This window comes from Raphanus sativus, chromosome 2, assembly GCF_000801105.2.
Source record: "Raphanus sativus cultivar WK10039 chromosome 2, ASM80110v3, whole genome shotgun sequence".
NCBI classification, from domain to species: Eukaryota; Viridiplantae; Streptophyta; class Magnoliopsida; order Brassicales; family Brassicaceae; genus Raphanus; species Raphanus sativus.
The window spans coordinates 39790330-39815811 of NC_079512.1; the positions used below are offsets into that span (position 1 = coordinate 39790330).

The 25482-nt window shown below is 34.9% G+C and overlaps 6 protein-coding genes and 1 long non-coding RNA gene across 16 annotated transcripts in view; 4 read left to right on the forward strand and 3 right to left on the reverse strand.

Moving 5' to 3' along the window:
- Nucleotides 1-2498: 2498 nt before the first annotated feature.
- LOC130508383 (bZIP transcription factor 11-like) lies at nucleotides 2499-3795 on the forward strand. The gene has a single exon (XM_057003871.1). It carries the CDS (start codon nucleotides 3076-3078, stop codon nucleotides 3538-3540), a length of 465 nt encoding a protein of 154 aa, XP_056859851.1. The 5' UTR covers nucleotides 2499-3075; the 3' UTR covers nucleotides 3541-3795.
- A 2985-nt stretch (nucleotides 3796-6780) lies between these two features.
- Nucleotides 6781-9352, forward strand: LOC108836587 (uncharacterized). 10 transcript variants are annotated; one of them, XR_008942823.1, is made up of 8 exons: nucleotides 6783-7218; nucleotides 7324-7435; nucleotides 7838-7929; nucleotides 8072-8244; nucleotides 8326-8383; nucleotides 8487-8533; nucleotides 8692-8959; nucleotides 9068-9352. It is a non-coding gene; the product is annotated as an uncharacterized LOC108836587 (long non-coding RNA). The 10 variants fall into 10 exon arrangements; XR_008942821.1 differs by having other exon boundaries at nucleotides 8326-8353; XR_008942824.1 differs by having other exon boundaries at nucleotides 6784-7218; nucleotides 8752-8959.
- Nucleotides 9353-13965: 4613 nt separating this feature from the next.
- Nucleotides 13966-14780, reverse strand: LOC108840380 (protein CASPARIAN STRIP INTEGRITY FACTOR 2). The gene is made up of 3 exons (XM_018613213.1): nucleotides 14632-14780; nucleotides 14433-14479; nucleotides 13966-14318 (listed from the first exon to the last, which is right to left on the reverse strand). Exons 1-3 carry the CDS (start codon nucleotides 14705-14707, stop codon nucleotides 14199-14201), a joined length of 243 nt encoding a protein of 80 aa, XP_018468715.1. The 5' UTR covers nucleotides 14708-14780; the 3' UTR covers nucleotides 13966-14198.
- A 2122-nt stretch (nucleotides 14781-16902) lies between these two features.
- On the reverse strand, nucleotides 16903-17823 carry LOC108839802 (30S ribosomal protein S16-1, chloroplastic). Its single transcript, XM_018612575.2, has 3 exons — nucleotides 17634-17823; nucleotides 17498-17543; nucleotides 16903-17249 (listed from the first exon to the last, which is right to left on the reverse strand). Exons 1-3 carry the CDS (start codon nucleotides 17764-17766, stop codon nucleotides 17087-17089), a joined length of 342 nt encoding a protein of 113 aa, XP_018468077.1. The 5' UTR covers nucleotides 17767-17823; the 3' UTR covers nucleotides 16903-17086.
- A 744-nt stretch (nucleotides 17824-18567) lies between these two features.
- On the reverse strand, nucleotides 18568-19524 carry LOC108824135 (uncharacterized). The gene has a single exon (XM_018597505.2). It carries the CDS (start codon nucleotides 19450-19452, stop codon nucleotides 18793-18795), a length of 660 nt encoding a protein of 219 aa, XP_018453007.1. The 5' UTR covers nucleotides 19453-19524; the 3' UTR covers nucleotides 18568-18792.
- Nucleotides 19525-20453: 929 nt separating this feature from the next.
- LOC130508384 (squalene synthase 1-like) lies at nucleotides 20454-24080 on the forward strand. The gene is made up of 13 exons (XM_057003872.1): nucleotides 20454-20932; nucleotides 21309-21351; nucleotides 21429-21518; nucleotides 21629-21704; nucleotides 21867-21936; nucleotides 22069-22218; nucleotides 22313-22417; nucleotides 22534-22680; nucleotides 22825-22900; nucleotides 23055-23143; nucleotides 23235-23326; nucleotides 23590-23632; nucleotides 23751-24080. Exons 1-13 carry the CDS (start codon nucleotides 20738-20740, stop codon nucleotides 23805-23807), a joined length of 1233 nt encoding a protein of 410 aa, XP_056859852.1. The 5' UTR covers nucleotides 20454-20737; the 3' UTR covers nucleotides 23808-24080.
- A 312-nt stretch (nucleotides 24081-24392) lies between these two features.
- Nucleotides 24393-25482, forward strand: part of LOC108842645 (inactive squalene synthase 2) — a 2985-nt gene continuing 1895 nt past the window's right edge. Inside the window, exons 1-5 of the mRNA XM_018615625.2 lie at nucleotides 24393-24711; nucleotides 24838-24880; nucleotides 24978-25067; nucleotides 25144-25219; nucleotides 25300-25369. Coding sequence (XP_018471127.1) covers nucleotides 24514-24711; nucleotides 24838-24880; nucleotides 24978-25067; nucleotides 25144-25219; nucleotides 25300-25369 — 477 coding nt within the window. The 5' untranslated portion in view covers nucleotides 24393-24513. The remainder of the gene's footprint in view (nucleotides 24712-24837; nucleotides 24881-24977; nucleotides 25068-25143; nucleotides 25220-25299; nucleotides 25370-25482) is intronic.

A 25482-nucleotide genomic window follows, 5' to 3' on the forward strand; every position in this document is an offset into this window, starting at 1 on the left:
CGTGAACGTGCAGTAAATGGACAAACATGTACTTCCTCAGATTCTTTTCAGGATTTTGGAGAGGCGTTTGGTAAGTCTGGAGAAACATCAATATCATCAATGATAATGCAAAGACTATTGACATTTTTTACTGTTTTTATTTAGTAGTGCAGCTAGAGTTAGGCTTTGAATGGTAAAAGCAGTCCAAACATTGCAGATCAAGCAGTGCGGGAGAACCATCGGTGAACCTACGTTGAGCAACATAGTAGCAAGTGCCTCATAAAAAATTTTTTTTTGTTAAATACACCTAAATTTTAGTTATTTAACTTTTAATAAATAACATTTTCTACCTATATTTTTAAAGTTTATATAGATTGCCCCCACTAAAATATAATCTTACATTCGCTACTGGGGAGAACTGCATATGGCGGGAGAACTGCACTTGTCCCGCTCCTCCATTCGGACACTTAATGTGTTTGTTGAAATTCATGCAACGTTTTGGGAAGTGAGCTGGTTCAGTGGATCTCTTCGACACTTTCCAGAAATATTAACTTTGAAAAAGAAATAAGGGTAATGATTTTGATCGTAAAGTGAGTTTTGCAAGACAACTTTTAGAGAGAAAATACGAGTATATATCAAAAAATATATATATATATATATATCACTACAGTGGAAATACATTGATTAATATATATATATATGTTCTTTTTTTAATTAGCATATATACTTTGCGAACCTGTCATCCTAGCATTCGAATAATTAATTTATACGTATACATTTTTGAAATATAATTTGAGTAGAATAAGAAAATGAAACAGCTGTATTGACTCTGGAGACTTCTCTTCCCGACCTCACATGTCATTCTCACCTTTTCTTCTGCTGCCTACTTACACATGTTCTACTAATTTTTACTCTAAGCACAGATTCCTTTGTGTTTGTAACCTCTATTTTCAGGCGTTTCATTTGCTTACTTTTCATTTGTGCTATTTTATTTGGTGTTGGCAGTCTTCAACTTTTACTTATATGCGTTTCATAGATTTCTTTTCAGACAGATTCTGGCTTCAATGGTTTTTATTTGTTTATTTATAGATAGTACATTCTACGAATATTATTTCCTCCCCTTTCTGTCGTTACATGAAATTTGATTTATTTCAGAAAATTCAACAAATAACTAAACTATAGTTTTCCTCCTCAACTTAGCTTTTACTTTTAGGGATATTAAAAAAGAAGCGAGAGAAAACAAATAAAGTTTTAATCTGCATTATTCTTTGTAAAAGAATCTGAACTTTGTTTTTTTTTTCTTTACACCTAAGAAAACGCAGTTACTATTAAAAATAAATAGGTAAGTTAAACTTTTTAGTTTTTGTGTAAGCTTTTACTTGCGGTCTTAATTTTTCTATGCATGTACCAAAATGATGTTTCAAGCAGTAGGGTCCAGCCATCCTTATGTGTAAGGAAATAAACGTGTTTGATCTCAACATATAACAATATATCAACTAATTAACCACAAAATGGTGGATTAGTGGTCTCGAGGGAGTTTTGTCCCCAATACGAATTCTGCTTCAAAATTTCATGTTGCTACCGGGATTAACGTTAAATCACAAGAGTAGTGTGGATCTTGTGGAATTAGTCAGTTAAAATCAATCACCGGATCCATACAGTTATAAAAAGTAATTTATTAGTCTTTCCGTATCATTTTAGGTGATGTTTTAAGAATCTTTTTGTTTTAATTTAAGTGATATTTTCAAATTTATATGTAAAAATTAAATATAATTTGATGTTTTTGACCATTTACATTCTGCAATATGAATTTTTATAAGTTGTATTAGCTGTAATTATTGATGTTTTAGACAAATGAAAAAAATTGAATAAAATCTGTAATTCATTAATGGATGTGCAAAAACGTTACCCCCTCTGTCCTACTTTATGTGATGTTTTAGGTTATTGCACATAGATTAATAAAATACATATTTTTATGTAATTTATCTTGGTAACATAAAAATACATTAAATAAAACTAGTTTAACCAATAATAAAAAAATACAGTATTTTATAATTGGTCATAAAATTCAAATCATATTAAATTCTACCTAGATTAGTGAGAACATCATTTAAAATGAGACAAAATAAAAATCCTAAAACACCACTTAAAGTGGGACGGAGGGAGTAAAATCTACATATTGTGATATAGAGAGGAGTAAAATGATTACTTCTATAAGCACTTTGAGAAGAGAATTCGTTTGTCAATGAGTTTCGTATTTCTCTTCGACTTATTTTACAGGAGACTAAATTATAAGTAAATAATTAACTGATAGATTCTTTTTTTGAAAATGTTGCGGATTTATGTAGATAGTCCTTTATAAACCTTTTTAAAGGGTAAAGAAAAAATGTCTCACCCTAGGTTAATCAAAAAAAAAAAAAAAATGTCTCCAAAAAAGTAATGAAAGAAATAAATAAAAATCTTCATCCAATGTAATCAAAACAAATGTTTAGCTTCTTGTCAAGTTGCACAAACACTCAAACGTTTTCTCTTCTATAAAATCATTCTCATAAACCATTCACATTCCCCCTTCTCTCCTCTTCTCTCTTCGATAATTTCGCCTTCCTTCTTCTTCTTTTGATCTCATTGTTTCTTCCTCGCTTCGAGATTCATTTTCAAAGATCTCATCTCTTTTGTGGGATTGCACTATAAAAAAAGAGAGAAAAAAACATTGATGCTTAACCAGCAGTTCCTTGTCTTTGAGACACATGTCTCCGATTATACTCAGTGAGATCTTCCTCTCTGGGTTTATGCTAAACTCCACAGTTAGGCGCAGGACCCATCTCGTTCAATCTTTTTCTGTTGTCTTCCTTTACTGGCTTTACTACGTCTCATAGTTTCTGAAACTCTCCAACTTTAATCTTCCATATATACTTTATACTCTTATAACTATATCCAAACCCTAGTTTTCTAAAAATATATATTTTCTTTTGTTTCTTCATCGTATATCTGTCATCAATATTGTTCCTGTTCTGTCTTGAAATTTACCCTAAAAAAACATTTTTAAAAATATTAGTATCTCTCTTCTCTTTGGAGGCTTGTTTGTTTGTTTACTGCATGGAATCGTCGTCGTCGGTAACAACTTCGTCGGCGATTCAAACCTCTTCCGGGTCAGAGGAGAATCTCATGGAGCAGAGGAAACGTAAGAGGATGCTCTCAAACCGTGAGTCAGCGAGGAGATCAAGGATGAAGAAACAGAAGCTCCTGGACGATCTAACGGCTCAGGTAAACCAGCTCAAGAAAGAGAACAGCGAGATCGTGACAAGTGTCAGCATCACGACGCAGCACTACTTGGCCGTTGAAGCAGAGAACTCTGTTCTCAGAGCTCAGCTCGATGAACTCAGCCACCGGCTCCAATCTCTCAACGACATCATCGGTTTCCTCGACAACACCAACGGGGTTTGTCCGAACCCTCTGACCGGTCCAGAGTCTGATGACTTCCTCGTGAATCAGATGAATATGAACATGTTTCATATGATGAACCAGCCTCTCATGGCATCTTCTGATGCTTTGCTGTATTAGAAATGTGGACCCAAAAAAAACCTCGAAATAATATAATGGGGCCGTTTCTTTGTCAGATTTTAAGTTATGTCCGAAGAGAGAGAGAGATAGAGAGAGAGATATGAATAAATGGGTATGTTGTTTTGATTGTTCTAGGAGTATTTGATTTTCTTGTTGTGCTTTGTTCCGTCTTTGGCGCTAGGTATTAAAAGCATCTTTATGAGTGTGTTTGTAATAAAAACTCTGTTGCCGCATGAGTACAAAGTGTTTTCTTAATACTCCTGCCTTCTAGAACTCACCTACACAAACTATTATGTGTGAAGCTGGATTGATAAACCGGATTTAATTTAATAAACCAGTTTTTATTTAATAAACTGGTTTTACATTTTGTAAACCGGTTTAATTTTGTAAACTAATTTTGATATATATAAATATTTATTTCTTTTTATTTTATAATTTTTAATGAAAAGTCACTGGAAAATGTATGGTTATACGCAAATTGGCTATTTAAAAAAATAAAAATGTTTTACTAATGAATATTTTAATTGATTTTCTTATCTCGAGTTTCTTTGTTTTGTTTTTTATTTGTTTCAAAGTTCGATATATATCACCATTAGAGCCATAACACCAGTACATCATAAAAGAATGGCTATATTACATCGTGACTCATAATGGAGATTGGGGAATCCTATTCTACTATTTCCTGGCAGTATTATACTTTAGATGCTTCGTAGTTTGTTTTGTATCCATTGATTGATGGTTCATTCATGAATATTACCGATGGAAGCCTCTTTTATTTCTATATATAAAAGGAGTCTTCTATGTTCTTTGATAATTGCAATACTATCTACCTTTATTTTAAGTTTTGTATTCCTTCTTGAGAGTAACGTGCATGTGTCAAGACTCGAGAGATTAAAAATGACATCTTATGTGTTTTGATCCAGGCTACTAATTAATAACATGGAAAAATATATAATTTCAACTGCTTAGATTTTGTAATTTTCGAAGATAGCAAATTAAAAAACAAAACGTAATTTAGGTAAAGGAGTTAATTGATATACGAGTAATGATTTAGTTTCGGACATATACTCTACATTATTTGCTTTATGGTACATTTCTGTATGAAGAAGTGAAGGAGAAATAATAATATTGAAACTTCTTTTCTTTTTATATAATAATATTGAAACTTATAAGACTGCAAAGGGAATGATGATGAATACAACGAAGGGTCATTATGCGACGGTAAAAATGTACACAAATGGGAGAATATTACGCATGTTGTAGATGAAATTTGCATACTTATCAAAAGAAAATTCGTGTTTTGATTAAATGATGTTATTCTATCCGATAATATTATATATTAAATGATAATCACGCAAGAGTGTACTATATTTATTTCTGTTCTTTGCAAATAAACATCTCCCATGTTAGCTTTTTATGATAGAGGTTACTACAAAATTAGAAAACATAATAATTAATAAGTCGTAATCAATTATAGAAATTTGTCATGTGCCGGGGACAATATTTGCCGGTACAAGACCTAAAAACACATGATGATCAGATCTACCGACTTCAATAGTATATCTCCTAATTAAGTGGTTTTATAATTAACATTCTTTCTCTTAGATCTACCTGAAGAAACATAATTGATAATCAGTTGGTTCATGTATACAGTACCATGCTAATATGCTATACGTACATACGACAAATACAATCTAAGGTTCTTTTGGTTATAAAAAAGGATATCGTTTTGTGGACTTAAGGTCAATGCCAAGAGTAGAGTTCATAATCAATTTTGAGTTGGCTACCTCTTCTTCTTTTTTTCTGCTAAAATGAGTTGGCTAAATTTCAGCTGAATTATCTTCTCACCGTTCTATTTTTTCCGTAGATCGGTATTTTAATTATTGAACGCAATACATCTCCACACTTGTAGAATACTATTGTCTTTTACAGTATAAACTATAATCTTATAAATTTTAGACGTGCGATCGTGGACGCGTGGGTCGAGCTTCAATCGTATAGAGGCATTTTGTAGCAGAGATTGTGGGTTGGCTTGCGCGCTTAATCAAACTTGATTTTCTTAATCCCACAAAAGCATTTCCTCTTTACTTAAAGCCCTAAATTTTTGGTGCGTTACTACTCACATCCATTATTTTTCCGGTCTTGTATCCAATTGGTCAAACTAAACGTTAACATCTTCATGTCGATCGACACTATAGAAAAGAATATACCAAATTGGTGTAACCAATTTCTCCGGATATTCTTTAAAATTCCACCAGTCTGAAAGATGTATGTTAGACTTCGAAATGTAGTACAAAATTCTCTCCAAGGTTTAAGGTTCCTTTATATTACATATATACTCATTGTATTCTACTTACTACACCTGTGAGGCTGACTTAGACTACGATATATAATATGTACATGTATAGCAAGTAGAATACAATGAGTACAGTATATATGTACACTTTCATACAAAGTTACAATTATGTAAAGGTTTGGGATTAGACTTTTGATTCAAGAAAAAGAGTGTAAAAAGAAAGGAAGGAGAAGCTTTGAACGAACGATTAAAGAAAAGAAGGAAACAAAAAACCTTCCGAACTAAAGAGGTGATTGAAAACGTTTCTAGTTGTTATAGCTCACAGGCGAAACAAAGATAATCTATTGTCAGCTAATATCATGCATTTTTTTCGTATTGCAAAGGTTAGGTATTCAAAAGGTTGTCCAAACCATAATTTGTCGTCGTCAACTATATTAGTATGATAAAGTAGGGCAAAAATATCATTAGAGTTCCGTAAGTGACTTTCCAAATTTGATTAGTCTTTTAGTGAGCCCCAACAATTGACCATAATATCAAATCATGCTACGAATGTAATGGTGATTTAAAGAAATTTTTATTTTCTAGATAAACTTTGATAACTTTGTTTCCCTTGATATCTTTATTCTTTCATTATTGTTTATAGGTCTAACTGATTTTAATATTTTAGATTAGGATTATTTTTGTTAAGATTTTCTTTTTTTTTGAGCAACTACTTTTGTTAAGATATATCAGCGTATTTCGTCAAATCTATACTATACTAAAAGGAGAATACTCTCTAATTCTAAGCTATCCACGTCACTCTATAAAATCAACCAATCAGAGCATTGTGTTTTGACACGTCACTTTCGTATGGGCTCTACTCACAGTTACGTATGGGCTAACAATTGATTTTGGGCTCTATTGATTATAAGTCAGCCCATCTTTTTTATGCAGACAGCTTCATCGTCTTCCAGGGTCGAGTCTCTTCCTCCCCCTCCCCGACACTTCATCTTCTCCAAACGTATGCTTTTACCGTTACTTTCTCAATCAATGACGCTGTCAAAGCTATTCTTCAATGTTGTGGTCCATCTCCCCTTGATACTTCTCTTATATAAATCTCTGTCTCAAAACCTAAAGCCACCCTAAATTAAAAAACCTAATCTGCAAAAAATACATTCATGGCAATGAAATAGTCTTAGCTTATCACCAGAAAATATCCCGTCGCCATGTGTTTCAACGACATCTCACCATGATGATCTGAGTCACAGCTTCAATTCAGGAAACAAATCTCGGACGCCTAGATCTGGAAGCCATGAAGCATCTGAACCCAAAACTATGACTAATGTTCACAGGGACGGCAATGACGGACGATAGAGAAGAAGGGACAACAATCGTTGAGATATGTAAGTAAAAACAATCTGCATCAATTTTTTTTGTCTCCTTCAATTTATGATTTATTCATTTCCTTCCTACGTATTTCATCTGAATTTGGAAGTAAAAAAAAACAGCCTTTAGATAAAATACTCCTAGGAGGGAGACAAAAATGAGAGGACTAAATCATCTTCAGATGCTCGAACCAGTGCTCGTGCTTGAATCGACCATCCTTGCTTCCGCCTTCCGGTAATGACTCACATCCTGGAAACTCGAATTGTACCCTACAAAGACTCATTAAGTTTTAGTTTCTGCCACAAAATATCAATAAATTTAGGACATGGATTCTTATTTCAGTGTTTCTTATTATTTCTGTTAAATCGGCTTCATTGTGTTTTTTTGTCAATACCATTGGAAGATTTGCTCTTACAACTCGGCTAAAAGAATATTCATGAACTCAGGTTGTCTAGATATAGGGACAAGTGTTGCTACTGAGATGATATAAACGTATAATTGTACTGTATCTATTTCTTGAGTTCCAAATTTGAAATCATGTTAAACGTATTCCACTTGCATGTTCATAACCATCTAGAAAGTCAAAGGATGTTAACAATCAATGAGAAATAATTAAGTGCATTTTAATATGTCCAGGTTGGTTTAAAGAAAGGTGCAGCCAAGTGTGTAAGAAATCTAAGGTGTCTAATGCTAACTTCCACTGGACACAACTTCAATGGATGGAAACCGTAAGAACACCTCTTTAAAAAAAACTGATGATCTTGAAAACTGTTTTTCTTTCATCTGATGAGTTTTCTTCTATTTACGTGAATGTCAGATGAGGAAGCTTGGTATGATTCCTTAAAAATGATTAATTTGCTTCTTTTGCAGATACCTATGGTCTGAATTATTAACCCTTGAGTTGCTTAGCAAGTGATGCTTAGTACTGAACCAACAACTAAGCTCACATTTGCAGTCTCAGTGTTTATGATTTTCGCTCCTGGTTTGTAGAGACAGAGGGTAAAAGCTATGATCGGGTCAGTCGGACAGAGATCGCGATGTTGGTAAGGCCCAAAATTTTCTTTTTATCTCGCTTTGAATCCCAAAATCTGATTGAGCTTTGTTTTTGTTTTTTTCGTCATAAGGTGAGATTACAAGTTTGGATTAGACAAGGTCATAATTGATGGGCTACAGATATTCAAAGTGTCCTATTCTTTTTTTTTTTAAGTTCAACCACAAGAAACTTTTAATCTTTTCGCCGATTGATGTAACATCCACAAATTGATTATCACGGACAATACTGCAGGGAGCAATCGTTTGTGTAGGAGAACCAAAGGCTTCCGAGCTCCAGAGGTACATCAAGTGTAACAATATATATCTTCCTTTAAAGCTTTGCTTATATGAGTCTTCTACCTTGAGGCTAAAGATACACGCATGAACTACTCATTAGAACTTTCAGGATGGAAAATCTAATAATTTGGGGCTGTTCTTGGCTGAAATAACTTGTGCAGGATTCCTTCTGACGTGTGGTCAGCAGGAATAAGATTAACTTTGTCTCATTGATTTGTTAGGATTGCAGAGGCTCTCTCTTTTATACCAAATTAGTTTCTGCTCTATTGAACATAATTGCATTTCCATTTTCTCTTCCTGGACATTGAGAGATCATGAAGAATTCGAGGTTAAGATCAATGGTTTAGTTGAAACTGCACCAGTTCCTGAAGAAGTCTAGAATATCCACTACGGTACTCTTTGGCCCGGTAATAATGTGCCATGATCAAGGTGAGATGCTCTGAGGCGTTTGCTGTTTCATTTTGTTATATGTGATGTGTGTATACATTACTCCCAAATTTATCTGTTTATTTTTTTCATGTTTCTCCTATGAAAAAGGTCTTCCTTGGAAACAAAGGTCTTAACGATGTAGAAAACTACGAGCTCCCTAGGCTGGTTTATGTTCTCGTGAGGAGGGAGCCCAGATCCGACCATCTTAAGAAGGTTGAAGAAATAACTTTATTGGTAAACGATTAAGCTTAATCTTTGATTGTATTATTTAAACTTAAATATAATGTTCTCTCGCAAACTTAACTGTGATTACTACATCAACAATAGCAAAGCTCACAGAAGCAATGTGTTTCCCAAAGGATCCTTAGTCGGGAAAAAGCTTTGTTATGTCAATTCCCTGAACAAGCACTATTATTAGCAGCACTTGAAAGTTGACCATCATGACTATTTTTTTATCCCCACCCACAACAAAGAGACTTCTTACGGTAAAAAATAACATATATCAACTCTAGGGTCATGTATCTGTGATTTCCATCGTTTCCTCCCCAAATAGAGTTTTCCAAGGAGCTAGAAAACAGAGAATGTGAGTTTTGGAATCCGGAACATACGGATTTGCAACACTTGAAGTAGTGTTCTTGAACAACGTCCTAAACTAGAAAGTGCAAACACTGAACGGCTCAAGGAACCATGGACACTCTCAATTTTGAATCTGGCATTTCATTAAATGTAATCCAATATGCAGCAGAGAATCCAAGCGGAATAAAGGTTGAATATTAAACTGGTAACAAGGCGGGACTTAATGTTTCGTTGATTGGAATGTGAACAATGATTTTGGATCAACCTTTCCTTATAGGGGACTCACATTGAGTTTTGTTTTTGTTCAATGTGGCAAAAGTTAGTGAGATGTATATACATGTTTCAAACAAGTTCGTGACTGATTACGTTGCTGACATGTGAGCAATCTATGATTATTGTTTGTCTTTCCCAGCAGATTTGTGAACATATGTTAATATTATGTCAAACACTCCACGAAAATAAGTTAGCTTTATTATTTTTAGATAATTATTCTAAATTATATTTGACAAAAATGAATACCAAGTTATATAAGCGGCTTGCAATATTAGAAATTAAATTTACTTTAGGAAATAATTAGATGTATCAATTATAGTTTAGGAATATAAAATTATTTCAGTTAATTGTATTCGTAAAATACGTTCCAAAAAAAGTTGTAACATGGTGTAGTTTCCTGAATAAAAATATCTAGAGTGTATTTTCCAAACAGGGACGAATAAATTATGAAATTATTACTTTCAAATTTTAGATTTCTGTTGTGGATGAAAATATTTTCAATGATTTTCGGGTAAAATATCACACAATTTGCTAAGAGATTCACAAAAAATTGATATAAATATTTACTATTACCAAAACAAAACTAAAACTTATTTGCAATATCTCATGACTGGGAACATAATTTTTCTTTAAAAAAATTGTTGAGGTTCCCCAAAATTCATTGAGCAACAAATCGAACAAATTTCAATAAACAACAAAAATGTTTAAGTTTCAATTAGGTATTAAAATATTAATTTCTGTCTAATAAGAGAATGGAAGAATAAAGAAAAATGTTTAGAATACATTAAATTGGATATCTTCTTTAAAAATACAGTCAATCAAAAAAAGTAAAATACTATTGCAAGTTTAGGGTTTACTAATTAATGTTTATATTCAATATTAGGGAGTAAGATTAAGTCTGTGTTGGATATACAAAATTAAATATCATGCTTAAACGTAGATTGTTGAAAAATAAAATTAATTAAATATCATACTTAACAAGTCATACTCTGAATTATTATATAAAAATAAAACAAAATAATGAAAATTATCTTTTAAAAATTAAAATACAAAATAACGTACATAATAGTAAAAAGATAAATTTTTAAATTTAAAGGTATAGACCGCGCGAAGCATTTGATCTGAGAGTCTGAGGTATCTTTCGCATTATATATGATGATAGCTTTGAGATATCAGATACTCGATCATCGATCAGATCAGAATGATACATTATATGCGATTGAATACCTCAATTCCTTGGAATATTCAAGGTTGCCTTTGCACAAGCTCATTTTCAAAGTTGGTGTCCCAATGATGCTTCTACGAAACATAAATCAAAGAAAGGTATTATGCAATGATACCCGTATGATCCTAACCTACATAGGCGATCGCCTCTTGAAGGCAGAAATTATCACTGGATCACACATCGGAAAAGAAGTCTTGATCCCAAGGATTGTTCTCTTGCATGATGAAACAAAGCTACCGTTCACCTTATGTCGACGGCAATTCCCTATCAGATTGTGTTATGAAATGAGAATCAACAAAAGCTAAAGTCAAAGTTTAAAAGAGGTCATCCTATATCTGACTAAACATGTGTTCTCTCATGATCAAATTTATCTCGCTCTCTCACGTGTTACAAGCACAGCGGGATTAACAATCATTAAAGGCAAAAATTCACACCAGCTCAAAGTAAAAAACATTGTCTACAAAGAGATTTTCAAAGGCCTTCTCTCCCCACATAGATATTTTAATTAAAATTATAATACCTCAATCCCACCAATTTTAAAATGTCTTCTCATAAAAAAAATTTCAACAGATTTATAAAACACAACTTATCAACCAAATGATGGTGCATTCACTTAAAGACTTACAAAGAGTTCTTATTCAGCTATAGCAAGTATGTATCTTTAACTTTTAACAACCATTGCTTCGTATCAATTTAAATAAAGTTAACTAACTTAATTTTTGTCCATTGCAGGCTATTTTTTTATTATGGACCACATCACAGACTCTATTCTTCAGAATACTTAAACTCTTTCTTACATTATTTACGTTAATATAAGCAACCATTTCATTTTTTTTTGTTTTTTTATTACATGCACATAATAACCACCAGATTTCAAATAATTGTATGAAATAGAATACTCCACACCCAGAAAAAATCCAAAACTTATGATCTTGAACTAAACAATTTCAACACTTATCCGCGCGTAGCGCGGAGATCGAATCTGGTTTCTCATAACAGATTGATTATAGGCTTTCAGGGCTTCTGCTTCCTCAGCAAGTTAGTTTTAGATTAACTGGGCTACATAACATTAAATTTGAATGGGCCTCTAACTAGGGGTATAGATATCATCTTCCAGAATTGGGCTTCTGACTTACCACCTTATTGGGAACTGCCTCGAATGCTTTAAATGGTTGACGAGAGAGGTGTTGCAATGTCTGAGAATATCACCTCTTTCTGCCTCCAGTGTCGCTCAGTGAATCAGAGAGGATAGCAATTCAAATTCTCGACGCTCTTCAAATTGCTTGAACATATAAACAATCATAGAATACGTGTGTTTAACTCTTCTGACAGCAAAAAAAAAAAAAACTCTTCTGACAGCATCTACAATATACAAGGTTCTTGTTTATATACCTTCTTTTAAAGGTTTCTCCTGTGTCAAAGTACCAGTGATCATCCTCCATATAAAATATTTAATCTTTGGTGCTATTCATAACTTACATGTCTTTATGCTTGAGAAATATGTTACCGTTTAGAGGATCAACTCTTTGATTTGTTTTTCTTCGCTACGTCGTATTATAGATTTCTATATGAAAGAACGAACGTCTCTTCTTATCCTCAGTAGCAATCTGAAATTTTTCGTCTCAATAACATCTCACATCCTTAGTCATTAAACATTCTGGATTGTGCATTAGTCTCGAAACTTGCGTTACAAGGAAAGTTAGATTGAAACTTTCGAAATCTCTAAAAATTAAATAGTCTGGTCTTGCGAAAACTCCTGAGCTCGATCTTCATCATCAGCAACAACACGCTCTATCTCAGACGTTTTCACTGTATTTTCGGAGGACGAGTTGGAATCATTCTCTGTGAATTCCTTCTATATTTCTTCCACCATGGGCTTCCATAAACTCGCACACGCATTTTTACAAACCAGTTTGAATTCTTCTGTGAATTCCCTCTTTTCTTTCACCTTTTTTTTGTTATTTGGTTTTCATGACGGTTGAGCCAACATATGGTGAGAGGTCAAGATCTGGTGGTGATAGTGTGTTTTTGACTTTGGGTGGATATTTACGAGCATGCCATCCCCGGAGCTGAACTAGAATATGTGAACCCTGGGAGTCGCCAGTACAGGATAAGTTCTTCACAGTTGGTGCATGATTTTGTATCTTGAAGAAGAAAGCAATGGATGGGGGATGAATAAGGAGTAGGTGTCATGTGAGTTATGTTATGATTAGTCTCAATTCTGTAGTTGAAGAAAGTTTGTCAGAGATTATGATTTTTTTAAACATATTTTTATAAAAAAAAGAATCTTTTGTGTATGAAAATATAAGTGACGTTAGGTCAGCGGGACCAAACACAATATGGGTGGAATGAACTTTGAGAACTGCGGAGGTGAACATTAATCCTTGTTTTCTGTAATTAAACGCATGCGGTATGGAATTAATAATGTTTGTTTAGAGGTAGTCATGAGCTAATATTTAATCATATCTAAGTCCAATTTTTGTTTTTTATTTTGGAAGGGATGAACGTAAAATTGTGTATCCAAAACTATGTGATAAAATAAATTGCAATAAAACATTTAAAATTCATTAAAGACCAATTTGATTAGATTAAAAATTCATCAATATGTTTTGTGAATAAATTGCTTATCAAGACGTTAATTTTTGTGTTTCATATTGAATCAGGAGTATTCCATGATTTATTTATTTCGATATGAGATTTAAAACTCTTGTGGAAACTTCAAAAAGGAGTTGAAAATTCAATGACTAAAAGCACTCCCAATAGGAGTTCTTTCTCTTGATTCTATAAACACACATATATATATATATATTTTTTTTTTTTTTGAGCAAAAGTATATATATAATTACCAGGGTTCTAAATATTTTGGGTTGGATTTTTAAAACCTAAAAGCAAGAACCCCCTCTGTGGGGGTGCTTTTAGTAAGCTAATATAATCTCATTAATGCCTTCTCATCCATTAATTGCAATGTTGCATGATAACCAAACCATATATTTAGTGATGAAAGTGACATGCACTTCACCAAACTCACACTCAAAGACTATAGAACCGTTTACTACATAACATATCTTCAAACTTTAATTATAACTTGGACTGTTAGTCTTAAGGTATATATATCGTACATCTCATAAAGTCGGCATCTATATAGTCTCCATGATATGAATCGTATCAGTTGGGAATAAGCTTGAAAGGAGGCCTGACGAGCCTTGGTGTAGGACTGAAGTGACCATAGTCTCTTGAATTCATCCTCAGTATTCTCTCATGTTCATGAATCCTTCTTTCCACCAACTGTCCACATATAACATACTTATTCACCAGCATATCATATGAATTATATTTTGCTTTAGGAATAATGACCATAAATATACAACGCATGTTAGTTGGCAAATATAAATGACTAACCTCCTGATTAATATCGTCTTGGCTATAAATTAGAATGGATGGTCGGCCTACAAAAAAATTGTTTAGAAATGCACATGTGAAGCACAAGTATTAATCTTACTTTCTAAAAGAGTGAGCAAATAATACGCACACGGAGCTGCGGTGAAAAGCTGCAAACAAAGTATATATAAATATGGAGAGAGAGGGGTAAGACACAAACCTGCAGAAGAGAGAGCAAAAGCTGAAACAAGAAGAAAGACGAAACTTAGTTTCTTCATTAGTGGCAATAAACCCATCTTCTTCTCCTTTCCTCTGTGAAAAAGTTACGTGTTTGATGTTCTCTTACACACCTTGTCAAAAAAGAGAAACTCATGGGTTTGGCTTATCACCATATATATAATCTCTAAGGAAATGACACTATTACAAGTTAACTCCGCTTTAGATAAAAAATAACCTTTAGAGGTTATAAGTTTGTGTGTTAATAATGAGACTGCACTAGTCATAAACCAATATTTTAAAATAGCACTATTTGATTTATTAATCATCTTATTATTAATGCAAATATCTCCCAATGCTTTTTGGGTTTATTTATCAATTCTTCATGGAAATGGTGGGATTGAAGAAAAAGTTGAAAGGAGACCACCTTCCTGTTGTTGGCCACGATAAGTCTAAAGAAGTTAGTGGATTAATTATTTAATATGAGTAGATTTGTTTGTTTTTTTAATTTGTAGAAAAACAACATTCATAACAACAACAAACCATCATAATGGTATAGAATCCGTGAAGACTAGATATATAACGTATCGGTCAATCATGACGCCTAGTAATTGGTATTAGTATCATCTTACTAGTGGCATCACTCGGATATAGATATGATACTATTTCTCTACTATTTATGTTGCTGAATACAAGAAACCGTTTCACTCTTGAGTAATATTGTAAAGAGTATCATAATCTTTTTAAAGTAAGTATATATATTAACATATGCGAAGTCTCAAATACAAATGGATTACTGATTGAGATCATGGGAAGAGAACAAAGTTGTTTGAACTTTGCTTTAGTGGATTGATTCGTCACTGTAATTAATTCTCGACGTATTATCATATTGGCTACACTTAAAATAGGATGTAAAGATGGTGTAGTGGATGATGACCGTACTCTCACCATTCTGAATTTCAGTTTTGATATGCCGCAAATATTTTACTGAGCTAGTAAGTATGAACGCACATCCTTACACAAAAGAAACCTACTATTTTTTTTTTTTGACTCGAAAGCATGATTTAGAGTTTATAATATGAATGTAGGATAACTCATCAGGTACAGGCCAAGGATTCAGAAGCAGACAGCTTAATGAACGAAAGAAAGTTGTAACACCAAAAGTACTCAAGATTGAAAACCTTAATAAAAAAAAAGAATGCGAATAAGTCTTTTAACTGTTGGAGTGGAGTGCTTCGACTATAAGGTCAAAGATGATATTCCATGCTCCATGTCACAGCTGCTGCTGCGTTGTGGAGAGTATACGGGTCTACGTGGCATCAGACAAACAGTATCAAGACGAATTTCACGACCGAGCAAAGGTCTACCGCGAAATTCCAGTGCCTTATGTGCTTCTATGGCAGTTGCAAACTCAACAACTCCAAAGCCAAGGTATTTGCTTTCCTCACCATATTTTTTTGAGGTATCAAATTTGACATCAACAACTTGGCCAGCTTCTTTGAAGAATTCCTCAATATCTGATCTTTCAACTTGGAATGAGATATTGCGAGCAAAGAGTGTCTTTATTCCTCCTCGCCCTTCTTCATCATCATACACAACTTCTTCATCCACAACTTCTTCTACATCAGACCAGCTCTCGTACTCAAGATCTGACTGATCAGATCTCTCCACATTCTGAACATGAGCGATCACGTCCGCTTCTCTAGGTTCACTTTGGTATCTAAATCTTCCTCAGCGGGTCTTGTGGCCTTCTTAATCGCAGAAGAGGATGATGGTTCAACTCCGGTGGTGGCCGATTTTTTGTCCATGGCAAATTTGGGAAGACGACTTGCTAGGGGGGGCGGGGAGATTAAGAGCCGCGTAAGATATTTGTGGAATTTAGGGTTCAAAAAAGAAGCCTACTATATTTTATAGTTTTACTCTAAATTAATTTAGTTTTTCTTCCCACTCGGACCAAAGAAATTTATAGAGTTTGACCCTCACGGCAAGGCCCCATAGAAGCTAGTGGCTGGATTATTTATTTAATTAATATGAGTAGCTTCATTGTTTAATTTGGAGATAGGCAACAACTATAACTCAATTGGCTGCTAATCACCATAATGGTGGAATCCTTGAAGGCTAGGCATTCAATATCGGCCAAACATCAAGTCTTGTTTTTCTTAATACAAAAGTTTCACTGTTGTGAATAAAATTATCTTTTCATAAGAAAAGAATACTAACATTTATTTCATCCTTCTATCATTTGGCAATACTAACATTTTTTTCAAAATCAAAATAACATAATGGGCTTAATCCAACTTAAGAAATCGAAGCCCAGTTCATAGGATGCTACAAATCCATATTGAGAATTCAACAAACTTCTTTGTCCAGATACAACAAAAAAAACCAAACATAACATCAAACTCCTTTGAGATAGACACACAAAGCTTTAACTCTTTGCTGATTACACACACACACTCTTAGTTCAAGATCTCACCTGTAATGGGTGAAACATGGTGGTTGGTGGATTTTTGTCCGTTCTTGGAACCAACGACAACCATTGACTTTGGAGGAATCAAACCGGCCCTGAAAAGCATGTTTTCAACTGAGTCTGTTGGCTGAGCTCCAACCGATAACCAGTACCTGCAGAAGGTAAAGAAATCAGAGACAACAATCACAAAAATCATATATGCAAGAGAATCGATTTCTTTCAACATCTGCGGCTTTGGAAGAAATACAATTTGCAATCATACAAGCAAAAAAAAAAAAATCAATGCTCATGGTAAAAAACAGAGACACTCCTAGAGATGATGCATATCAGATTTATCACATTTTATAATCCTAAATATAAACGCAAACAGGAAAAAGCGAAGAAGGTAGAAGAATCATACTCGATTCTGTCGAATTTGAGGCTCACTCTGTTCGCATCGTCCTTCCCTAAATAGAATACAAAGTGAATTCATGTGAGCATAAGCATAGATATTGAAAATGACTGAGGAAGGTATAGAGGAGAAGATGATTCGGAACCTTGGAGTGGATCATAAAACCCTAAAACCTCGATTTGTTTCCCGTCCCTACGCGATTTGTCATCCGCCGCGACCAGACGATAGAAGGGTCGGTGTTTGCAACCGAAACGCGCGAGCCTGATCTTCACCGTCATTTCTACTGCTTGGAGACTGAGGTTTAAGCTGGGGGTGGATTTGTGTGTTATCCCCTTATCCGCATTCTATATATCCATGGAGAAAATCTAAAACAACGTGCCGTTTTTATTTCGTTAGAAACGGCATGTCTTACTTCATTACATGAGCTATTATGTTTATGGGCCACTTATTCGTCGTAACCAAAATTTATATGGCCCAGATAATTTGATTTTGATTATTAGCCCATATATTGTAGTTTTGATTATACAGCCCAGATAATGTGATGTTAATCTTAGTTAAGAACATCTACCAACTTCCCGATTCGTTTGTAGATATATCTTGAGAGAGAAATCAGATTTATTGGTATCCACATTAGAGTTCAATATTCTTCATCGCACACCAGTCCGGGACGTGTATCAGGCCCACATTGACTGACAGCCATAAATTTTTAGAGGCATCGAATCAAGCAAGCTACGTTTTAGTCTCACATTCCAACAGTACAAGTTTTTAAAACGTGAAATACAAAGATCTTTTTCAAGACATTTATTACTCGAGACATAAAAGTTATCTCAAACCTCAACCACCCACCCACATGTCGAGAGTCAGAGTGATGCGTACATCCAACGAGAATGACTCTCCAAGCAAGCAACGTTCACAAGCTCACAAAGATAACCAGATTAACCACAACCAAACATTTAACCTTCTTCTATAAGCCACTGCTTAACGTTTAGATATCTTTTCTCAATTCTATGCTTGATCTGTTTGTTAATCATCACTCAGATTCTCCATTTGAATCTAACATTAGTTAAAGATCCATAACCTGATTAACATCGTTACCTCTGATAAAAGATGTGATTCATGTACAATGAAATATTCAGAGGAATCGGATTTACTTAGAATTAAAAGGACAAAGCAATTGAACTACCATTTACACATCAATAAACCCATGAGAAATTGATGAAATCTAAAGCGGACCGTACTAAAACCATCCATGACTAAGACTATGGTTCTTTGATTATTGAAGAAAGCAACTTGGAATCGATGGATCAGCATTTGAACTTGAGGCCGAGACCATTCTTCCCGCGGATGCAACCAGGCTTCAAGTGCGAATACGGAGACGACATCGTCTTCGTCTTCGAGGTCAAGACCTTGGCGATCGCTCGTTTCCCGAGCTTCCTCATCCTCTGCCTCCCCAGCTTCTTACACACGCTACGCGGCACCAGCTCCTCGTCGAGATCATACGAATCGTCGTATTCTCCGTCACGGTCGTCGTCGCCGCCGTCATCGTAACAACCACCGTGATTAGCGTAATCTCCCAACGTAATACCAAACGAGCAGGTAGAGCCCCGGCGGAGAAGCAAAATCCGCCGCTGAGCCCATCGGAGGTCCTTATCAGCCACTACTTGATCGCGAACGACATCGCCATCAGCATCGTCGTCGTTATCGCCAGCACCATCGAGATCCAGATCCGCGGGGAGTTCAACACCGTCAGTCACGGGGAGAATCTGAGGCGGAGAAGAAATGACGAAGGAAGCAGCGTCGTCGAGAGATATGACGTCATCGTCAGAAAGACTATCGACGGAGAAGGAATCGTCGGAGTACTCGCCGTCGGAGGGGTTAACAACTTCCCAGAGATCGAGATCGAGATCGTCTTCGTGGTTGAGAACGAGAGGAGACATGGTAATAACCCTGGATCGATTCGCCATTTCGAGGTTTGTTTTCTAGTTTTTGATTTTAATTTTTGCAAACTGTTTGATTGATTTTTTCTAACGAGGAAGTTACCCCTTTTAATAGAAGCAAAAGCGGAGAGAACCACCGTCTGTTGACGTGTGGCGATTGGTAGTTTCAACTGTGGAGGATACGTAATTGAAGCCAATTAGTTTTCGCCACGTCGTCTTTATCGTGCCATGTCAGCGTGTTATCAGAGTTGGCGCTGTAAAAAAAAATTAGTAAACTGGAACTGTAATTCTATCTCATCCACTAATGGTATGGATTAGGAATATACCATTTCTGATTCATCAGAAAATATACTATTTAATTTTTTATTCCTTTGTAATTTTGTATACAATCAAACTCAAAAAATTATAATTTTAGATTTACTAAGGATATTTCTTAAATTTGAAACCACTAAATATTTTTAACAAAGGAAAACATTTTTTAATATCAGAAAAATAAACTCGTTAACATTTTTCTTATATTAAAAAAGTTTTTCTGTTTTGACAAAAAAAAAAGTTTTTCTGTTAAAATATTGAGTGGGCTTTGGCTCCTTGAGGAACGACCCTGAAAGGCAGATAAATCTTGGACTTAAACTATTAGGTTTGTGACCTTTAGGATCGAACTCGGAATAGGCCCAAATCCATCACAAAATATTCAGACTTAGTATAAAAGTATGGATAGGATATCAAAATCACTGACTCATCTTTTCTTGTCGTCTTTGTTCTAGTTTATTTGAATGACACCGTAAGCAAGAGGGCCCGTTTCTTCCTGCACTCATTATTTTCATGCCACCAGTGGCGGAGCCAGCATGGTAGCATTTGACCCATGTGAATTTCTGTGAAATTTTTTTTTTTACATGTAGCTTATACTGCAAAATCTGAAATTTTAGTTTATTGACACTGGTAAAATGCATAAATTATCAGTTTGACCCCTATCAAAGCATTTTCTCCCTCCGCCACTGCATGCCACCACGCAATTTTTCTTTTGTGCCTCTCTGTTTCATTAGCTCATTTAAAAAAGAAAAAAACATAAAAAATGTGAACCCCTTGTGGCATTTGGGAGAAAGCCAGGCACCCCAGCCTTTGTTTTCATCGATGAATGAATAAACTAAACCAATAACTAAATCAGAATATTCGCTTGGACGAACCAGATAGATCCACATTGCAGCAGGTGAGGCACTCCTGCATTTTCTCCCATCCGTCGCAGGAAATAAATCAAAAAGGAGATTGCTCGGCTCTGTTTCTGAATCGAATTGAGAAAAAAAGAAGAAAAACAATGGGGAGCTTGGGGACGTTACTGAGATATCCGGACGATATATATCCGCTGCTGAAGATGAAGCGAGCGATCGAGAAAGCGGAGAAGCAGATCCCGCCTGAGCCACACTGGGGTTTCTGCTACTCAATGCTCCACAAGGTTTCTCGTAGCTTCTCCCTCGTTATCCAGCAACTTCGTCCCGAGCTTCGTAACGCTGTACGTTTCTTCTCTCCATCATACCTCTTTGTGTGTGTCATAAGTCAACGTAGTAGACTCACATTTATTGTGATTATAAGGCTGTTCAGTCAACGCTGATAAAATTAGCATTAGCGAACAGCACTATAGGGACGGCGATGATTTGTTTATTCAGTTCAGTAGAATCGATGCCATTGAATGTAGACTCCATGTGGGGATTATATGTGTTCTTCTGCAGATTGGTGTAAATTGTAATTTAGATTACGAGTTGAGGTGCAGTAGATGTAGATTTGATTTAGAGGGAGGCGTGACGCATAGAAGAATGTTTTAGGTTGTTTATTACGACGTCTCCACGTATCTTGATTCCTTCACATGACTATTGTGTCCAACTTTATAGGTGTGCGTGTTCTATTTGGTTCTTCGAGCTCTTGATACTGTCGGTGAGTGTCATGCTTTCATATTAGATCCATCTTCATTGTTCATGCTCCAGCGGCTAATATTGTTTTCGGTGCTACAGAGGATGACACAAGCATTCAAACTGATGAAAAGCTGCCCGTCCTGTTTGCTTTCCACCGTCACATTTACGATACTGACTGGCACTATTCATGCAAGTCAAAACTCACTCTTTTAAGCTTTTGTCTTTCTTTCACATGCCTATTAGTATTTTTTTAACTGTTTTAACTTACAGATTTTTACTTTTTTTTTTTCAAATTTTAGGTGGTACGAAGGAGTACAAGGTTTTGATGGATCAGTTTCATCATGTTTCTGCAGCATTTTTGGAACTTGAAAAAGGGTTAGTTCTCATGTTTTGCCCTATACACTTCTGTTCCGGCTTTTAGTTCTTTGTTTCTCGTTTATTGATTGAGTTACTGAGTATGTTGAAAGTCTAATCTGCTTTCTCTCAAAACTAATTTATGTTATTTTTATAACTTATACTCTACCTTGGTATATGAAGGTATCAAGAGGCTATCGAGGAAATTACTAAAAGAATGGGCGCTGGAATGGCCAAGTTTATCTGCCAGGAGGTTTGTGATTGTAACCTTTTTTTTTATAGTGTAGGATTTGTTTTTGAGTTATGGTGACAAACAGACTTGAGCTATACGAGGGTTTTTGAAATGATTTCTGTAGTAATCCAGTTTTCCCTGTGTTATACGCAGGTAGAAACTGTTGATGACTACAATGAGTACTGCCACTATGTTGCTGGACTTGTGGGTTTAGGTCTGTCTAAACTCTTCCTCGCTTCGGGATCAGAAGTTTTGACTCCAGACTGGGTTCATATTTCCAACTCAATGGGTTTATTTCTTCAGGTTCAACAATGTTTCTTTCTCAAATCTCTTGCTATCTTTGAGAATTTCTATCTTGGAATTTTTCATAAATCGTTAACATTGATCTTATTTGCAGAAAACAAACATTATCAGAGATTATCTTGAGGACATTAATGAGATACCAAAGTCCCGCATGTTTTGGCCTCGTAAGATTTGGGGCAAATATGCCGACAAGCTAGAGGTGCGTGCATATATATACCATTCTCGATCTCTCGTCTCAGGTTTGATGTTACCCCATATTGACCATTTTCTAACGGTGCTCTTCCTTTTTTGGTGAACTATAAAATCCCAATGTAGGACTTAAAATACGAAGAGAATTCTACAAAAGCAGTGAACTGCTTGAATGAAATGGTCACCAATGCATTGACGCATGTCGAAGATTGCCTGAAGTACATGGCTGCGTTGCGTGACCCTTCTATATTTCGGTTTTGTGCTATTCCTCAGGTCAGAGATATAAATATCACATATGTCTTGGTTTGCATATCTAAGATTTTATACTCTGCTTTAAAATTTCATCTGAAAATTGCTTCTATATAGAATGTCTTGGAATTTAATATAGATTTTCTTTGATGTGTTTCTTTTGATTAGATCATGGCGATTGGAACACTTGCATTATGCTATAACAATGTACAATTATTTAGAGGAGTCGTGAAGCTCAGGCGAGGTAAGATTTTCTGTTTTGAATTTGGTTTGCACTCCTTTTCAGACCATCATATCATTTAGATCCCAAGCCTTACGTTTTTATCATAAACAATCTTGAGAACGTGTTACAAGCAATCTCGTCTGAAACACTGTTGAACAACTTTCAAATTGTTTAGGTCTAACTGCTAAAGTCATTGATCGCACAAAGACAATGGCTGATGTGTATGGTGCTTTCTATGATTTTTCTTGCATGCTTAAAACAAAGGTATGTCATTATTAACTCATCTTTTGCTATTTGACTTTTTCACTCTGCTCTGTTCTAATAGAATTTGTATTTTATTTTTGTATGTAAACAGGTCGACAAGAACGATCCAAATGCCAGTGACACGCTAAACCGACTTGAAGCCGTGCAGAAAGTCTGCAGAGACACTGGAGTCCTGCATAAGAGGTGCATAATTTTCTTCTTTTTGTCTTATTATCCTTTTATTAGATAATCTAGATTAAAAGATTCTGCACTTAGTTGACGAATACAGCTTGTCTTTCTCGAGTATGCTTTGCTTAGAAGAGGATCCATGGTCATTTTTTTTTTCTGTTTTGTGGTGACTTGAAGCTGTGCATTAGATTAATCACAGAATAGATAAATGAACTGAACAGAATCTTTTATATATTTTTGGCTGGGTTTCTGATGAATCCTTTTCTCTCTTTGCTCAGAAAATCTTATGTTAATGACCAAGGAAAATCATGCAATGTCTATGTAAGTTACATGTTCCCTCCCCTTTTCAATATAAGTATATATTTCTCTCTTGTTTTAAATATAGAGTAGATTACTAATGGTCATTATCATATCACTTTTCTTCTATCGGAAAATGTAGATTGTAATGCTTGTGATTCTACTGGCCATAGTCTTTGCATATCTCAGAGCAAACTGAGTGGATCAGTGCTGGACATTGTGATTCTTCCCAGGTTCCAGAACAAGAGAGTTTAAAACTTGATTTGATCCTCTCTAAACCCCAATGGATTCTATTTTGGTTATCTTATCTTATCTGTAGGTGTAATAAACGTGCGCATTTTATTCATCTATTTTTCTCCTTTTGTGTTTGCTTTTTGGGACCAAACATTCTGTTTCTTTTTTTGGGTTATTTCTTTTGTCATGTTGAATATATCTCTAAACTTTTTCGTTCAAATGGATCCAAAGTTGATTACTAGCAAGCCACCAAAGAAACTCCAAATGTAGCAACAACCAGAAAAAAAAACAATCAAGAACACAGATGTTATACGGGTTTTCAACTATGAATTAAGTATTATTATGTGAACAAATAGGTAGAAAAACTAATGGAATGATACAAATCAATCATATTTGTTTGTCAACCAAGTGACTCACTGTCACCGGTCCCTCTCCCTCTCCATGTCGGCAAATAATGTTAAAAAAAAAAACGTTTCGCGTGAAGCACGCGGCAAGCAGTGCTTTTTTAAATGCCAACACATGAACATAGTTGACCCCAATAACACATATATCACCGTGGCACGTTAAGAGTCTTACATTTTTCATTACATAAACTTCGCTGTTTTGTTCGCCCCAACGAATACCGCCATTCTTTTTTTTTTCCCCTGTTTCTGAGTAAAATTTCTAGAAAAATGGGAAGCTTGAGTACAATTCTGAGACACCCTGATGAGATATATCCACTCTTAAAGTTGAAGCTTGCTATTATGAGAGCTCAGAATCAGATCCCTCTTGATGATCCACACTTGGCTCTCTGCTACTCATTGCTCCAAAACGTTTCTAAAAGCTTCTCTCTTGTTATTCAACAACTACGCACCGAGCTTCGTGACGCCGTACGTACTTTTATTGTAGATTTTATTTGCCCAACTAACCCTCTTTGTGGAAATATTTATTTCTATATACAGCTGTGCTTATATTTTTAGGTACAGTTACATTTTACTATTCATTTTTGTTACTAGGTGTGTGTGTTCTACTTGATTCTCCGTGCTCTTGATACTGTTGGTTAGTGCATCATGTTATGATTAATATATGATCCATCTTTCTTTCTTTAATGGAAAAATATTACTATCATCTACTCTTTTGTTGGTTATTACTACAGAGGATGACACAAGCATACCAATGGAGATCAAGGTTCCTATTTTGTTAGCTTTCCACCGTCATATATACGATCGTGACTGGCATTTTACATGTAAGTAAGAAGAGTCTCTTCACATCTTAGTATTCTCTTTTTTTTGTTCTTAATCTACTCTTAAATCGAATTTTAGGTGGTACAAAGGAGTATAAGGTTCTAATGGACCAGTTTCACCATGTTTCTGCAGCTTTTCTGGAACTTGAAAAAGGGTTAGTTAGTTAGTTCTACTGAATTTTTCGAATCTCTTTCCGTCCATATAAAAACAAAAAACTCTGAACTTACATAAAAGGTATCAAGAAGCTATTGAAGATATAACTAAAAGAATGGGTGCAGGAATGGCCAAATTTATTTCCAAGGAGGTTTGTGATGACAAATTGTTAGTTTCACTTACAAGTCTTTTAATGCTTTAGTGTGTTATTATCAAAACTTAGTAATTAACTTGCTTTGTTAAGAGCTAAAAGGGATTTTTTTT

Excerpts from the sequence above, each read along its gene's own strand:
- LOC130508383 (XM_057003871.1), top strand. The coding sequence starts at position 3,076 with ATGGAATCGTCGTCGTCGGTAACAACTTCGTCGGCGATTCAAACCTCT.
- LOC108840380 (XM_018613213.1), bottom strand. The coding sequence starts at position 14,707 with ATGGGTTTATTGCCACTAATGAAGAAACTAAGTTTCGTCTTTCTTCTT. Across the intron at positions 14,480-14,631 it reads TTTTGCTCTCTCTTCTGCAG|GCCGACCATCCATTCTAATT; the intron begins GTTTGTGTCTTA and ends ATTTTTTTGTAG. Across the intron at positions 14,319-14,432 it reads AAGACGATATTAATCAGGAG|TTGGTGGAAAGAAGGATTCA; the intron begins GTTAGTCATTTA and ends ATATGTGGACAG.
- LOC108839802 (XM_018612575.2), bottom strand. The coding sequence starts at position 17,766 with ATGACGGTGAAGATCAGGCTCGCGCGTTTCGGTTGCAAACACCGACCC. Across the intron at positions 17,544-17,633 it reads GTTTTATGATCCACTCCAAG|GGAAGGACGATGCGAACAGA; the intron begins GTTCCGAATCAT and ends TATTCTATTTAG. Across the intron at positions 17,250-17,497 it reads CTCAAATTCGACAGAATCGA|GTACTGGTTATCGGTTGGAG; the intron begins GTATGATTCTTC and ends TACCTTCTGCAG.
- LOC108824135 (XM_018597505.2), bottom strand. The coding sequence starts at position 19,452 with ATGGCGAATCGATCCAGGGTTATTACCATGTCTCCTCTCGTTCTCAAC.
- LOC130508384 (XM_057003872.1), top strand. The coding sequence starts at position 20,738 with ATGGGGAGCTTGGGGACGTTACTGAGATATCCGGACGATATATATCCG. Across the intron at positions 21,352-21,428 it reads TCGAGCTCTTGATACTGTCG|AGGATGACACAAGCATTCAA; the intron begins GTGAGTGTCATG and ends TCGGTGCTACAG. Across the intron at positions 21,705-21,866 it reads TTTTTGGAACTTGAAAAAGG|GTATCAAGAGGCTATCGAGG; the intron begins GTTAGTTCTCAT and ends TGGTATATGAAG.